At 36.5% G+C, this 16,617-nt stretch overlaps 1 protein-coding gene across 1 annotated transcript; it reads left to right on the top strand.

Annotated features, from left to right (window-relative positions):
• Nucleotides 1–2,847: 2,847 nt before the first annotated feature.
• Nucleotides 2,848–16,380, top strand: LOC111312363 (acetyl-CoA carboxylase 1-like). Its single transcript, XM_022912555.2, has 32 exons — nt 2,848–3,124; nt 3,905–4,283; nt 4,690–4,896; nt 4,980–5,141; nt 5,295–5,387; nt 5,482–5,577; nt 5,726–5,899; nt 6,303–6,396; nt 6,495–6,682; nt 6,796–6,846; nt 6,929–6,968; nt 7,091–7,215; nt 7,308–7,424; nt 7,497–7,571; nt 7,649–7,705; nt 7,839–7,943; nt 8,118–8,204; nt 8,327–8,518; nt 8,591–8,779; nt 9,412–9,522; nt 9,628–9,714; nt 9,816–9,992; nt 10,245–10,322; nt 10,417–10,539; nt 10,723–10,992; nt 11,079–11,419; nt 11,765–12,002; nt 12,098–12,450; nt 12,556–12,769; nt 13,231–13,407; nt 13,527–15,680; nt 15,770–16,380. The coding sequence occupies exons 2-32, from the start codon at nt 3,906–3,908 to the stop codon at nt 15,824–15,826; spliced, it is 6,810 nt and encodes a 2,269-aa protein (XP_022768290.1). The 5' UTR covers nt 2,848–3,124; nt 3,905; the 3' UTR covers nt 15,827–16,380.
• The last annotated feature ends 237 nt before the right edge of the window (nt 16,381–16,617 follow it).

Below are 16,617 nucleotides of genomic sequence, written 5' to 3'. Positions count from 1 at the left end.
CCTCTTCCAAGAAAATGGGGTAGGGTAGGATGTTGCCAAATTAGAGACCTTGTTTCATGGGGAAACTGCCAGAGAAATCAAAGCAATTCCTATAGGTTTGAATGGCCAAGTAGACGTGCAAGTATACCACTACACAAAGGATAGGTTGTATACGGTGCGAAGTGGATACCATTTGTTGGTATCAAATGATCATTATATGAACTACAAGCAAGCATGCAATAGAGGAATAGACACTAATGGAAAGAGGACCACCTGGAAGAGCATATGGTATTCATCTAAACCAGTTAAGATCAGAACATTTATTTGGAGGATGTGGCATGAAATACTTTTGGTGTTTGGGCAGTTACAAAGAAAGGGAAAAATGGATCATGCGAGATGCCCAAGATGAAACGAAGAAGACAAAACTGTAATGCATGCGATTAGAGACAGTGTAAAACCAAAAGAGGTATGGACATTGGTCTATCCGGGTGAAGATTGGCAGAACGATCAAAATGCAAAGAATTAAACAGTGGCTGTCATATATGGTTGAAAGATTAGAGAAAGTGGGTTTTGACAGGCTTGCAACGATATGTTGGGCGATATGGGAAACTAGGAACATAGAAGTTAAAAGCAATGAGACAAAATTTGCGTCTGCTATGATCAAATTTGTGCAACAGTATCTGGAAGACTACCATAAGATACGTGAGCAAAAGAAGACACATTAAAAGTGTACTCCAAGAAAATAACAAGCATTAGCTAAGGGATGGATAAAAATCAATTTTGATAGGGCACTGGAAAAGAAAAAGGACAGGGCTGGCATTGGTGGCATTGCTAGAAACCATTTAGGAGAAGTACAAGGAGTATTCTGCCTAACCGTTAATGGCATAAGGGACCCAGACATTATTAAAGGAATGAAACTTGCAAGAGCTACAAAATTTGAGAGGAACATGGGCATGCAGAGAGTGATACTGAAGGGAGATGCGCTGGGGGTAACCTCACAGATTAATTTAAACAAGGTAATCGATCTCTTAAGAATTAGGAACCTCTTGGAGGAAACTAGAATGGAATTGTCCAACGTTGCAGAATGGATGGTGTCCTACACGTATCATGAAGCGAATGGGGTGGCTCATAAGCTTGTAAAGCTAGCAGCAGTTTGGAGAGAAGAATGTTATTGTTTAGAAAGGGTTCCTACAGAAATCTATTATGAAATTCATGACATTATATTTCAATATCTTTGTCTTTAAGTAAATGAATCCATTTTTTTTTTTTTTCAAAGGATCTTTATATCAATTGACCATCCTATTTACGCCAAGAATAGCAAGGTCATCTTCAATCATTCCTAAAACTAAATTTTTTAGCAATTTCTTTCTTTAATTTTAACACGTGAATTCAAAATTTTATTCAATTAATTTATATAATTATTTTTAAAAATTATTATTCAATAAATTTAAAATTTAACAATTACAATTTTTTTATATCTCTCAATTATAATTTCAATTGTATAAAAAATGATAGTTATATGGTAATAATGATGTTGGCTAATATTATAGTATTCTTTTAATATTAAGTTTTTTATATTTAAAATTATTAAAAATTAAATTTAATCACTAAAATTAAAAATTTTAATATTTTATCAACAAAATATATGTGAATGTTACATGATTTAATACTAAGTTAACAACCCGCGAAGAATGAGAAAATGAAAATGTGAGGGGGAACAAGTAGCGCATGGATGGACCTAACGACCAACGATAAACTCCGTGCAAAATTAATACCTCTTGACTTTGTTTTTTTTAATCAAATACTACTCCAACTATACAGCATCTTATCACCACATTTAATTAATGAAATAAATGGAAAAGAAGAAGCATTTCACGACACCTTCAAAATAGAGACAAAAAAAAAAAAAACTTGCACATTGAGTAATTTCTAAGATCTGGGATTGATTCAGGTCAAAAAGCAGTCTTCCCTGGTTTTTCTGCTTATTTCATGGTAAAAGTGGAATAGTTTGATTATTGCATGTATGCTCTACATAAATGGATAAATGTGAGCTCGTCTAATATTCTAATCTAATTAAAACAAGTACAAAGAAGGGTTGGTCGACAACACTACCTGATTCCCAACGCACAGTCAAAGGCACGCCACCTCCAATCTATTTATGATGAAAAAATAGGTAAAGCGATCTACATTTTTAGTTAAAAGGCCAATTTTTTTTTTTGAATTATAATTAAAAAATTATTTATATTTTTAATATTTTATTATAATTAATTAAATTTTTAATTTTTAATTTTGATTCAATTAAATTCTTAATTAAATAAAATTTAATTACATGATAAAGTTAAATTAATTAATCATTGAATTACAATTAATTAAACTTTTAAAGAAATCATAAAGATATATAAAAAGAAAATAAAGAAAAAAATTTTATTTTATTTATTTTTTATATATATTAATTATGTCATGTGATAAATTTTTATTTATTTTATTTATATCACGTAAAATTTTATCTTATTTGATTCAAATACAAATTTAATTAAATATAAATATACATTAAAAAAATTAATATAATAAAAAATAAAAATTTAAAGAGAGTTTTTTATATCCTTTAAATTTTTTTCTTCTTACAATAAAGAAGGACTAATTGGTTAGAAAAAAAAAAAAAAGTAATAATTCCAAAACCCAAAGAAGTGTTGTGGAAAGGTGAAGAGAACGTGGTAGCTGGGAGCTACTACAGTCTATCTAGGACGAACAAATGAGAAAGAAAAAAAAACAAAAAAAGAGGGGTAAGAACAAAGGGAGGAGTTTGAGGGAGGGGCAGGTACCACGTGCAGATTGTCATTAAAAAGGCCGTTAAAGCCACTTGAAAACGAGCCACCTTCCTTCCGCTACCCCAAACCTAACTCCCTGCTAAGGCTTAACTGCTAATATTAAGGATTTCATAACATTGCTTTGCATGTTGCAAATTCAACACACATTCAACATTTCGTTTCGGCTTTGCTTTTTTGATCCGCTTTATCTCTTCCTTTCTCTCTCTCTTCTGTTTTCGTTCACCAAAGAAAATTTGAAGTATGCTTCATACCAATATAACAAATTGAAAGACTTTGTTTTGATCTCAACCTTCCTGGATTCAAGTTCTTTTTGACAGGTATGTCATTTTTTTTTGGGTTGTTTGTTGAATTGGGTATTGGTTTTCTTTCTTTTTTTTTTTTGTGAAGCCATGAGGTGAAATTCTAGTTGGGAATTGTGTTTTATTTTGGGTTGGTTTTGTTGATTTATGAAGTTTGAAAAGTTCTTTTTCGTTTTTTTTTTTGGAGGGTGGGTGTGTAATTTGTTGATTGAGGTTTCAGTTTGGTATGGATTTGAAAACAATAATTTTGAACTTTTGGAGGGTTTTTTTGTTAGTACTTTTTGCTTTCTAAAGTTGTGCTTCTGTTGAAATTAAATGTTTAAGTGATCCTGCATCTGGGAAACTTTACTCCTATGCCATGTTTGGTTACTGGAACTGGAATTGAATCACCAATGAATAAACTAGTATTTTTAGTACTAAGTCTGATTCGTTTGATGCCATGTTCACTAAAATAAGCTACGAGTGTAAGGAAAAATTTTAAAGTATTAATCACATCAAATTCTGTTATGTGCACCAACCAGAGCTTTAGTACAAACACGGTGCATTTGTGTTGCTAATCCTATTAGATTTCTTGTTGGTTGGGGTTCAGTTCGAGGGTGTTGTTGATTAGGCTATTCAGCCATTTACATGTTTAAGAAAACGCATCAATTTTTAAAGTCTCAGTTCAGAATTAGACTGCTACCGTTCAGAGATTGTCCAGTTGAATCTGTTAAAAACAAACTGAGTACAACTTGATTTTATTATTGATTGATATTTGAATGCTTATCCTTGTTGGTCATTTGACGTATGGATATGCAGCATGTCAGAGGCCCAAAGAAGGTCAGCTATGGCTGGTGTTGGGCGTGGAAACAATGGATACATAAATGGGGTATTGCCGATCAGGAGCCCTGCTACAATATCTGAAGTAGATGAATTCTGTTTTTCACTTGGAGGGAAGAAGCCGATCCATAGTATTTTAATTGCAAACAATGGAATGGCTGCTGTTAAATTTATACGTAGTATTAGGACATGGGCTTATGAGACGTTTGGCACAGAAAAGGCAATCTTGTTGGTGGCCATGGCCACTCCTGAGGACATGAGAATCAATGCAGAGCATATTAGAATTGCTGATCAGTTTGTGGAAGTTCCTGGTGGGACAAATAATAATAACTATGCCAATGTGCAGCTTATTGTAGAGGTGTGATAGTAAACTCCGTTTACTTGCTTTGACGCTGTTATTTTGCTGATGAATTGCCCTTTCAAGAAGCTTTTCTTTTAAGTACAAAGGAATTTCACTACTCTTAGTATATTCTAGCTGTAAATAATTAATTTTACCCCATATGATTTTGAAACATAAGAGTTCACAGAGGCTAATAGCTAAATAAAAGAAGTTTGCGTGTCAAGTAGTCTAGAAGTTGTACATCACAGCATTACTGTAGAGTCCTAGGACATGGAAAGAAAATTGATAAGTAGAATGAGATTGTGTTCGTATTCTTGCTACTTATGGCTCATTGGAGCTAACTTCCCACATAGTTATGGTTAATTATACAGAATGTGCCGCAATTCTATATTTTTTTGAAAAATTATATTATATGGTTACTCAGATGGCAGAGATAACACATGTTGATGCGGTTTGGCCCGGCTGGGGTCATGCATCAGAAAACCCTGAGCTGCCCAATGCACTGAATGCAAAGGGAATCATTTTTCTTGGGCCGCCTTCGGTCTCTATGGCAGCATTGGGAGATAAGATTGGTTCATCATTGATTGCTCAAGCAGCAGATGTGCCAACCCTTTCATGGAGTGGTTCTCATGTAATTATCTTTCTTTTGATTGTTAAAAATTGCCATTTTCCATAGCAGTTTCTCACGCACAATGCTACCTTTCTGTTTTCCAGGTGAAAATTCCTGCAGAAAGTTGCCTAGTTTCTATTCCAGATGAAATATATAGCAAAGCATGTGTTTATACAACAGAGGAAGCAATTGCAAGTTGTCAAGTTGTTGGTTATCCTGCAATGATCAAGGCATCTTGGGGTGGCGGTGGTAAAGGCATAAGAAAGGTTTGCTTCATTCATGAGAATGTTTTGATTTTCTGTCCATAGCAAATTTTAATTATTCAATGCTTTAAGCTAAGCCCCCTTTAAAGTTACTGTGCATATTTTGTAGAAGATTTAAATACTTCTCATCTTGTTTGAATTGCTTTGACTTTCTAGGTTCATAATGATGATGAAGTTAGGGCACTATTCAAACAAGTGCAAGGTGAAGTTCCAGGTTCACCTATATTTATAATGAAAGTTGCTTCACAGGTGAGATTATCTGCTACAGTTGATTTCAGTGAAGTGGCAGGAGTATAGATCTTTTTCTGACATTCCATTTGGTATATATTCTTTCTCTAATTAGAGCCGGCATTTAGAGGTCCAGTTACTCTGTGATCAGTATGGGAATGTTGCAGCTTTGCATAGCCGTGACTGTAGTGTTCAGAGGCGGCACCAGAAGGTAATTTTGTTTCTTAGAGGCTATATTTGAATGTTAGTTTTCTGGAACAAATGGGCCTGCAGCCAAAAAAGGTTTATGCATCTGTTGCATCTTATTTGAGGAAAGTTTCCCTGCATGATCTGACATCATGGTCCTTTATCTAAAATAGATTATTGAGGAGGGTCCAATCACTGTGGCTCCATTGGAGACAGTCAAAAAGCTGGAGCAAGCAGCTAGAAGGTTAGCTAAATGTGTTAATTATGTTGGGGCAGCTACTGTTGAATATCTGTATGGTATGGACACTGGCGAGTACTATTTTCTAGAGCTCAACCCTCGGTTACAGGTATGATATAATGATTCTATCCTCAGTTCCGGAACATGTCATATGGATTAAGCTACATTCATGCAATCATATTTGTGCTTTCCTTTTCAATTTGTTTTATCCATTTAGTGGAGTTGTGCAATATATTAATTGTATCTGCATTTGAAATGGATGTAAAATGAAAAAGCTAGCTGGTAGTTGAGAAACAGTATGTGTCTGATCGGACCATTTGGAAAAGCATTAAGCTTTACTACCACAAAGTGTCTGGAGATATAACATTTCTATGACATGGTTGGTGGTTTCTCACCTTGTTTTGGTGTGAAACTACTAGGAGGAGTGAGGAATCTTGTGATTTTACTTGGCTATCCGATTTTTCCTTTTCATATTCTTTGTATTGTTAATATTTAAAAATTAATTCCAACAGGTGGAGCATCCTGTCACAGAGTGGATTGCTGAAGTAAATCTGCCAGCTGCCCAAGTTGCAGTCGGGATGGGTATCCCTCTCTGGCAAATTCCTGGTATGATGTCAACATCCATTATTTCTTCGAAACATATTTTACTTTTATCATCTAATTCATGTAAATGATGTCTGTGTTTGTGTGCTTGATTTGATTAGAAATACGGCGATTCTATGGAATGAAACATGGTGGAGGTTATGATTCATGGAGGAAAACATCTGTTGTTGCCATGAGTTTCGATTTTGACAAGGCAGAGTCAACAAGGCCGAAAGGTCACTGTGTAGCTGTGCGCGTGACAAGTGAGGATCCAGATGATGGTTTTAAACCTACCAGTGGAAAAGTACAGGTTAGACTTACTAGGTTCACAAAATTTGTACTTCAAATATCTCATTTCTTTCTTTCACTTTTCTTTTCTTTTCCTTTTCTTAAGCTTGTATTGAGTTTGATGACTTTGTACAGGAGTTGAGTTTTAAAAGCAAGCCAAATGTGTGGGCTTACTTCTCTGTTAAGGTAAACCTTTATTTTTTGGCAAAATTATTGGTTGATAGAGCCTTAAACTTATAAAGATAATGATTGCAATAATAATTTGCAGTCAGGAGGAGGCATTCATGAATTTTCAGATTCTCAATTTGGTAAGGATTACACTAATAAATTTCTTTTTTCTATGTATGTTTTTACACAAGACATCCTCTATGCATATAAATTATTTGTTACCAAAATCATTAGTTCTGATAAGAGTCAAATCTTACCTCAGGACATGTCTTTGCTTTTGGGGAATCCAGAGCTTTGGCTATAGCAAATATGGTTCTTGGGTTGAAAGAAATTCAAATCCGTGGAGAAATTCGTACAAATGTTGATTACACAATTGACCTTTTGCATGTAGGTTTATCACACAAATCATCTTCTTTTTTTCTTTATAGAAATTCATGACTTTGGGAATACCAACTAATATCTTCTAAAATGCTCTACAGGCTTCAGATTACAGAGAAAATAAAATCCACACTGGTTGGTTGGACAGTAGAATTGCTATGCGAGTTAGAGCTGAAAGGCCTCCTTGGTATCTCTCAGTTGTTGGAGGAGCTCTCTACGTAAGTGCTTATATATTAGAATTCATTTTGCTGATAATAGAATACATGTTTTACACTCCTTATTTATCTCAGAAAGCATCAGCCAGCAGTGCAGCTATGGTTTCAGATTATGTTGGTTATCTAGAAAAGGGTCAAATCCCTCCCAAGGTACACTGTTAAGCCTGAGTTGCTTTTGTTATGTGGGTCTTTATTAAGATACTGATGTCTGTTGATCTTGATTGCAGCACATATCACTTGTGCATTCTCAAGTGTCCTTGAACATTGAAGGAAGCAAATACACGGTATGAGTTTTTGATAATGTCACTTTACCACCATTTTAAGGGTTTCTTTTCTAATTATCAAGAATTTCTGGAGATTTTGGCTATCATGTTGACTAATTCTGCATAATTAACATTTTGAAAAAAAAATTCACAGATTGACAAGGCTAGGGGGGGACCAGGAAGTTATAGGTTGAGAATGAATGACTCAGAGATTGAGGCAGAGATACATACATTAAGAGATGGTGGTTTATTGATGCAGGCAAGCATTTCTCCTTTAAATATTCAGAATTATTGTTTTTCATGTTTTACTTTTGACCATGTTGTTTATTTCTCTTTTATTTGTTAAAACCTTGTGTAGCTGGCCTTGTGATTACAACAGTTTTTCTCTCTTCTTTTCTGGTATTTCATAATGCTTAGTTTCAATTTATTACAGTTGGATGGAAACAGTCATGTCATTTATGCAGAGGAAGAAGCTGCCGGTACTCGCCTTCTAATTGATGGAAGGACTTGCCTGCTACAGGTGCCACTTATTCCTCTCTTTCATATGCTATATCTCCCTCCCTCCAACTCAAAGGAAAAACTCCCTTTTCCTTTCACCCACAAAATTAAGGGATGTTATTTATGTTCATTTTCTTTATGCAGAATGAACATGACCCGTCAAAATTAGTGGCTGAAACACCATGCAAACTGCTGAGATTTTTGGTTTCTGATGGTAGTCATATAGATGCTGACACACCATATGCAGAGGTTGAAGTTATGAAAATGTGTATGCCTCTTCTTTCACCTGCTTCAGGAATTATTAAAATCAAAATGTCTGAAGGTCAAGCAATGCAGGTAAATAATGTTCTATATGAGAAATATAAAGGTTATATTTTTTTGAAACTTAGGAAATCATTGATCTTGCAGGCTGGCGAGCTTATTGCTAGGCTTGATTTGGATGATCCTTCTGCTGTTAGGAAAGCTGAACCATTCCATGGGAGCTTTCCTTTACTGGGGCCTCCCACTGCAATAGCTGGTAAAGTTCATCAGAGATGTGCTGCAAGTTTAAATGCAGCCCGCATGATTCTTGCTGGTTATGAGCATAATATTGATGAAGTAAGTATTTCTTAACCCAGAGTAATCTCATCTTAGGGATTAAATTGCACTAGGAATCAGTGAATCTCTTCTTCAGCACTTTTTGCCTTTGTAAACTTAATAATTGCCCTTAATTAAGTAGCTCTGAAACAATGGGTGTATAGTTTTAACGTTTAACTCTTTCACGTTTCTGCAAGTGTTATGTATTATTTTGAATATTACATGAAACTATAGAATTCAAAATGAAAATTTATATCTCAATAATTGATATGCTATAATATCTATAATACATTTAACTTATATGTAGAGATAATTTGTAAACTTTAAAGAATGTTTGGAGAACAAAATGAATTTTGATTTGGAACTCTACTTATTTGCTTTCAACAATTTTTACTAGACATAATAAAAATTAAATATTAAAAGAAATTAGCAAAGATTGAAAATGGTTGAAAGGTCTTAGTAATGTCTTTTAAAATAACAATGAAAAAGTTAAAACATTCAAGTAAGAGATAAATTCTTGTCTTGGAGATCATTCTTTTTCCACACTAAAGACATAGAAAAGGCTCAGATTCTCGGTCTGAGTCGGTCTGAGACTTTCTTAGATATTCTTGAAATTGGATTCATGATATCGGTTGGTTTTACTTGTGTTACAGGTAGTTCAAAGCCTGCTAAATTGTCTTGACAGTCCTGAGCTGCCTTTCCTCCAATGGCAAGAATGCATGTCTGTTCTGGCAACCAGGCTTCCCAAAAATCTTAAAAATGAGGTAAATATATATCCTCTGGATTTATCTCTGCTTTGGTGCTCTGGTAGCGGCTTTAGACATTGTATCTTTCATCTGATTTTACTTTTATTATTGCCGTTGTATCAGCTGGAGTCAAAGTGTAAAGGGTTTGAAGCAATTTCAAGCTCCCTGAATATTGACTTTCCTGCCAAGTTATTGAAAGGAGTCCTAGAAGTGAGTTTCGTTTTCCCACAGTCCTCATTTTGAAGTCCACTTTTTGTGTCTATTTTTGTCCAACTGGAAAGTAAACACTTGGGCACCCACTTTGGTTGCAGTCCTATCTATCCTCTTGTCCTGAAAAAGAAAGAGGATCCCTAGAAAGGCTTATTGAGCCATTGATGAGTCTCGTGAAGTCTTATGATGGTGGAAGAGAGAGCCATGCCCGTGTTATCGTGCGGTCCCTTTTTGAAGAGTATCTATCTGTTGAAGAGTTATTCAGTGACAACATCCAGGTAACTTTTGTAGCAAAAGAACACATGTTCTTCATATTGTTAATACACCAGTGTATATATATCTTTCTCATATTGTTTGTATTGACAAGACCAATCTGATTTACCCTTTTCTAAAGTATCAAGACATCAATTGAGATTCATAAATCTTGAAGATCATATTTTCAATTCTAAGTCCAGTTACAGTCTTCTAGCTTTCGAGTGTTTGTTAGTTTGTTTGCATGTTTAAAATAGTCTTTCAATGTCATATTGCAGGCTGATGTGATTGAACGTCTTCGACTTCAGTATAAGAAAGATCTTTTAAAGGTTGTGGACATTGTGCTATCTCATCAGGTATCAAACTTTTAACACTGGCCTTTTATTTTTATATATTTTTGCTATTGTAAATTATTCCATACTCATGCAATACAAGTTTTTTGGCTTGCAGGGTGTCAAGAGTAAAAATAAATTGATACTCAGACTCTTGGAACAACTCGTTTATCCTAACCCTGCTGCTTATAGAGATCAACTAATCCGATTCTCTTCATTAAACCATACAAGTTATTCTGAGGTTTGCTATTGCACTAAGTTACTCATCTGAGCATCTACTAAGTAATAAGTTTACAATAATAAGTTTTTAATATTGTGTTCTTCATATTCATCATTTTGGCTTTCCAAAATTCACTTAATTCTGCCTTGGAGGAGATATTTGATTGTTTCCCTCAGAGGCTTATTTTCGAATTTGTGTGTGTAGTTGGCATTGAAGGCAAGTCAATTACTGGAACAAACCAAATTAAGTGAACTTCGCTCCACCATTGCTAGAAACCTTTCTGAATTAGAAATGTTTACTGAGGATGGTGAAACTATGGACACTCCCAAGAGAAAAAGTGCCATTAATGAAAGAATGGAGGATCTCGTTGGTGCTCCTTTAGCTGTTGAAGATGCTCTTGTAGGTCTGTTTGATCATAGTGATCACACCCTTCAGAGGCGGGTTGTAGAGACTTATGTTCGGAGGCTATACCAGGTATTAGGGCTTAACTCTCACAACCTTCAGTTTATGTTATTTTGGGACTATCACATCATCATTTAACTGTTTGTATTTGTCATCAGCCTTATCTTGTAAAGGGAAGTGTCCGGATGCAGTGGCATAGATCTGGTCTTATTGCTTCCTGGGAGTTCTTGGAAGAGCATATTGAGAAAAAGAATGTGTCTGATGAACAAATGTCTGATAAACCATTAGTTGAGAAACATAGTGAGAGGAATTGGGGAGCCATGGTTATAATTAAATCTCTCCAACTTTTGCCTGCAATTATTAATGCAGCATTGAGGGAAACAACTCATAGCCTTCATGGAGTAACTCTAAAAGGATCTGTAGAACCAACTACCTTTGGTAATATGATGCATATTGCACTGGTGGGCATCAACAATCAGATGAGTTTACTTCAGGATAGGTATACATCTTCTGAACTTCTGCTTGGGTTGAAATTTGTTGCTGAACTGACAATTTTCTTGTGAAGGGTTGAGCTTTCAATGTCATTTATAGTACATAAAATTATACAACTTAATAAAATCCTTAGGCAAGTGTATATATGTTTATTTCAAATCTGATATTACTAGGATGGATGGATTTTGGTTTTATATAAATTCAAACTATTGATAATCTTACATTGAATTGGTCTGCTTTTATTTTTTTTTTTTCCCATAAAAGATGTTTGCCAAAACAATAAGCTTCTAACTGAATGTAGGGACAGAATCACTGATTTTCTTAATCAGCATTCTACTTTTACTCTTTGCAGTGGCGATGAGGATCAAGCTCAAGAGAGAATCAATAAGTTAGCAAAAATACTTAAAGATAAAGAGGTGGGGTCAAGTCTACATTCTGCAGGTGTTGGGGTCATTAGCTGTATCATACAGAGAGATGAAGGGCGAACACCTATGAGGCACTCATTTCATTGGTCAACTGAAAAGCTCTATTACGAGGAAGAACCTCTTTTGCGTCATCTAGAACCTCCTCTATCCATATACCTTGAATTGGTCTGTTATTTTTACTTATGCTCCATTGTTTTCCTTCTAAGAAAAAAAATATTACCATGCACCTTTGATCTGATATTTATTAACTCTTAATCCAGGATAAGCTTAAAGGTTACCAGAATATACAGTATATGCCATCTCGTGACCGTCAATGGCACTTATACACTGTTGTGGACAAGCCACTGCCAATTCAGAGGATGTTTCTCAGAACGCTAGTCAGGCAGCCTACGACAGATGATGGGCTTACAGCATATAGGGGACTTGATTTTGACATGATGCATAGTCAATGGGCTACATCTTCTACTTCAAGGAGCATTTTGAGGTCCTTAATGACTGCAATGGAGGAGTTGGAGCTTAACGTTCACAATGCTACTCTAAAATCTGACCATGCACATATGTATCTTTGTATCTTACGAGAGCAACAGATAAATGACCTTGTGCCTTATCCCAAGTAATTAAGCCCATATTATTATTTTTCTTGTTCTTTTTTTCCACTACATTCTGTATGGTCAGTGAATATTTTATATATCTTCTTACATTTGAGATATTTAACCAGGAGAGTTGACCTAGAAGCTGTACAAGAAGAAGCTGCAGTAGAGTCAATCTTAGAAGAACTGGCTCAGGAAATTCATGCATTTGTTGGTGTAAGAATGCATAAGTTAGGTGTTTGTGAGTGGGAAGTGAAGCTCTGGATGGAATCTTCTGGACAAGCAAATGGTGCTTGGAGAGTTGTGGTGACAAATGTGACTGGCCAGACATGCACTGTACATGTAAGTATCTATCCGGTAAATAGTAGTGCTTCAAAAATTCTCCACCAGGACCTAGTTGTAGTGCTTTCCTATAGAAGTAAGAAAAAAAATGGAAAAGTTTTCTCCAACCAGCAACTTTTTTGGTTTGCCAAGACATTATACGCCATACTATACAAATCCTAATGACCAGCAAAAATGGTTAAATTGAGAGGAACCATAGACCATAAGTGTTACATTGTCTTTTGATTTTTTTATGTAGCACTCTTACTGATTTAGTTATATATTGAGCTATGTAGTTTCAGAAAAAAAAAAAAATCCATCACTTTTTCGCTAAATTGGTTAGCAGAATGCAAGTTAGCTGTACGGTCTGAGAATTATATTTAACTGTCCAACTACAACCCGTCTAAACCTTAAGCTAAATGAAAATGGAGTTTCGACGAATATAGCTAAAATAAAATATTATGGCTGTATTGTACTTTCAGATATACCGAGAACTAGAAGATACTAGCCAACACAGAGTTGTGTACCATTCGCTTTCTGTAAGGGGTCCTCTGCATGGTGTACCACTTAATGCTCACTATCGGCCTTTGGGTGTTATTGACCGTAAACGACTAATGGCAAGGAAGAACAATACCACTTATTGCTATGACTTTCCATTGGTAAGCACAGTGCTATGGGCATATTGCCATATTGGCTACTTTCTTGTTCTTTTCCTTTTTTATGCTCTAAAATCGATAGCAGATAAAAGCTATATTACTGACTATGATGCTACTTGTAGGCATTTGAGACTGCCTTGCAACAGTCATGGACATCTCAGTTCCCAGGTATTAAAAAACCCAAAGATAAACTTCTTCCTAAGGTCACGGAGCTTGTATTTGCTGACCAAAAAGGTAACTGGGGCACTCCTCTTGTTCCTGTCGAGCGCCAGCCCGGACTAAATGATGTTGGCATGGTAGCCTGGTGCATGGAAATGTCTACTCCTGAGTTCCCTTCTGGAAGAACAATTTTGATAGTTGCGAATGATGTGACCTTCAAAGCTGGTTCTTTTGGCCCAAGAGAGGATGCATTCTTTCTTGCTGTAACTGATCTTGCCTGCACTAAGAAACTGCCCTTAATTTATTTGGCTGCTAACTCTGGTGCCCGTATCGGGGTAGCTGAGGAAGTCAAAGCCTGCTTTAAAGTTGGTTGGTCTGATGAATACAGCCCTGAGCGTGGTTTTCAGTATGTTTACTTAACTCCTGAGGATTATGCTAGAATTGGATCATCTGTCATTGCACATGAGATAAAGCTGGAGTGTGGAGAGAGCAGGTGGGTTATAGATACTATTGTTGGGAAGGAAGATGGTTTGGGGGTTGAGAACTTAACTGGTAGTGGGGCCATTGCTGGTGCATACTCTAGAGCATACAAGGAAACCTTTACCCTAACATATGTGACTGGTAGAACTGTGGGAATTGGTGCTTATCTTGCTCGTCTTGGCATGCGGTGCATACAGAGACTTGATCAACCCATTATTTTGACTGGTTTCTCTGCATTGAATAAACTTCTTGGTCGTGAGGTGTACAGCTCCCACATGCAACTTGGTGGACCTAAAATCATGGCAACAAATGGGGTTGTCCATCTCACCGTCTCAGATGATCTTGAAGGGGTGTCAGCTATTTTGAACTGGCTAAGTTGCATTCCTCCTCATATAGGTGGTCCACTTCCCATTTTGAGTCCTTCAGATCCTCCTGAAAGACCTGTGGATTACTTCCCAGAAAATTCATGTGATCCTCGTGCAGCTATTTGTGGTGCTTTAGATGGCAGTGGGAACTGGAAGGGAGGTATTTTTGACAGGGATAGCTTTGTGGAGACACTGGAAGGTTGGGCTAGAACAGTAGTGACAGGAAGGGCAAAGCTTGGAGGAATCCCTGTAGGAATAGTTGCTGTTGAGACACAGACAGTAATGCAGGTTATCCCCGCTGATCCAGGACAACTTGATTCCCATGAGAGGGTTGTCCCTCAAGCTGGACAGGTATGGTTTCCAGATTCTGCTACAAAGACGGCTCAGGCAATAATGGATTTCAATAGGGAAGAGCTTCCACTTTTTATTCTTGCCAATTGGAGAGGCTTCTCTGGTGGGCAAAGGGATCTTTTTGAGGGTATCCTTCAGGCTGGATCAACCATCGTTGAGAATCTTAGAATGTACAAACAACCTGTTTTTGTGTACATTCCCATGATGGGTGAGCTTCGTGGTGGGGCATGGGTTGTTGTGGACAGCCGGATAAATTCAGACCATATTGAAATGTATGCTGAGCGCACTGCTAAGGGTAATGTACTTGAGCCGGAAGGAATGATTGAAATCAAGTTTAGGACAAAGGAGCTACTGGAGTGCATGGGCAGGCTCGACCAACAACTTATAAGTTTGAAGGCAAAACTTCAGGAAGCGAAGAGCAATGGAGCCCATGCACTGGTGGATTCTCTGCAGCAGCAGATAAGATCACGTGAGAAGCAGCTTTTGCCAGTATACACCCAGATAGCCACTAAATTTGCAGAACTTCATGATACTTCTCTGAGGATGGCAGCAAAAGGGGTGATAAAAGAAGTTGTTGACTGGGATCGTTCACGCTCTTTCTTCTATAGAAGATTGCACCGGAGAATTGCTGAGAGTTCTATGGTCAAAATTGTAAAAGATGCTGCTGGTGACCAACTGTCAGATAAATCTGCAATGGACTTGATCAAGAAATGGTTTTTGGATTCCAATGTTGCAAAGGGAAGAGAGGATGCTTGGGTTAATGATGAAGCTTTCTTTTCATGGAAGGATGATCTGAGAAATTATAGTGAGAAGCTACAAGAGCTGCGGGTCCAAAAGGTATTGCTTCAGCTTACAAATATTGGCCATTCAGCTTCAGATATGCAAGCTCTACCTCAAGGTCTTGCTGCCCTTCTAAACAAGGTAAACCATCCAACTATCCTTTCTTGCTTTTACAGCATTCTTGTCTATATCTCTTGGAACCTAAGGATGATTGTTTTAATCCAATGCAGATGGAGCCATCAAGCAGAAAACAAATAGTTGATGAACTTCGTAAGGTGCTTGGTTGATTAAGAAGTTGGTAATTCATGCGATTAAGGTCCTGCAATTTTCTCATTCTTGTGCTACTTGCATTAAAATTTTGGAAACTTGATACCATGCCTGGCGTGGATCTTCTGCAACAATTCACCTACTATTTACAGTGGTGATTCTGTTGGCTACATGAAGCTTCTTGAAAAGTGGAGGTGGTGGCAGACTTGGCCTAGTCTGTAGTTTTCACAGGTGTAAATTTAGCTGGTCCAAGTTGATAGACTATTAAATTTTTAGTGTCTCTAGTAAATCATTGGGCATTGGCAGTCCCAGTTTGATGGGTTTGCTAACGATCTCATGAAACTTTGCTCATATTATTAATTCTTGTAATAATGTCTAGCGAAGTCTATTTGTGAATGCAAATTCATTAGGCTTCTGAGGGTATTGTGGCGATGGTTGTTTTACCTCATTGCTGATTTGGCTGCGACATTCTGTATCATAGACAATATGTTTGGCAAGTAAATGTTCCTATTGTTATCTATGCCACATTCATCCTTGACCAGTTGAAATATAATATATTGCTATTTTTGTTTAAGGTGGCATGTTTAACACATTTTAACTATTTTGTTGTTCTTACAGATTCAATGCAAATCAGAAACTCAACCTAAGGCAGACTTCATAAATTCTTTAGCTATCTCTTGGGTTCTTGTCTTTTCTTTGGCCTTCATCTCCTTTTCTTTTAGGCTGGCTCTACTCAGTTATTTCTCTTTCAATATTTCCTTCATTAATCCTCTTTTGATGCTGAAAAACATCTTTGTAGGCAAAGTACTGG

Source organism: Durio zibethinus, chromosome 1 (assembly GCF_047325235.1).
Source record: "Durio zibethinus cultivar Kanyao isolate XHJ-2024 chromosome 1, ASM4732523v1, whole genome shotgun sequence".
In the NCBI taxonomy this organism is placed as follows: Eukaryota; Viridiplantae; Streptophyta; class Magnoliopsida; order Malvales; family Malvaceae; genus Durio; species Durio zibethinus.
Note: the sequence above shows the minus strand (reverse complement) of the source record. Positions and strands in the feature narration are given on the sequence as shown.

Coding starts and splice junctions, on each gene's coding strand:
- LOC111312363 (XM_022912555.2), top strand. CDS start 3,906: ATGTCAGAGGCCCAAAGAAGGTCAGCTATGGCTGGTGTTGGGCGTGGA. Junction 7,572..7,648: donor AGGGTCAAATCCCTCCCAAG/GTACACTGTTAA, acceptor TCTTGATTGCAG/CACATATCACTTGTGCATTC. Junction 12,003..12,097: donor TATCCATATACCTTGAATTG/GTCTGTTATTTT, acceptor CTCTTAATCCAG/GATAAGCTTAAAGGTTACCA.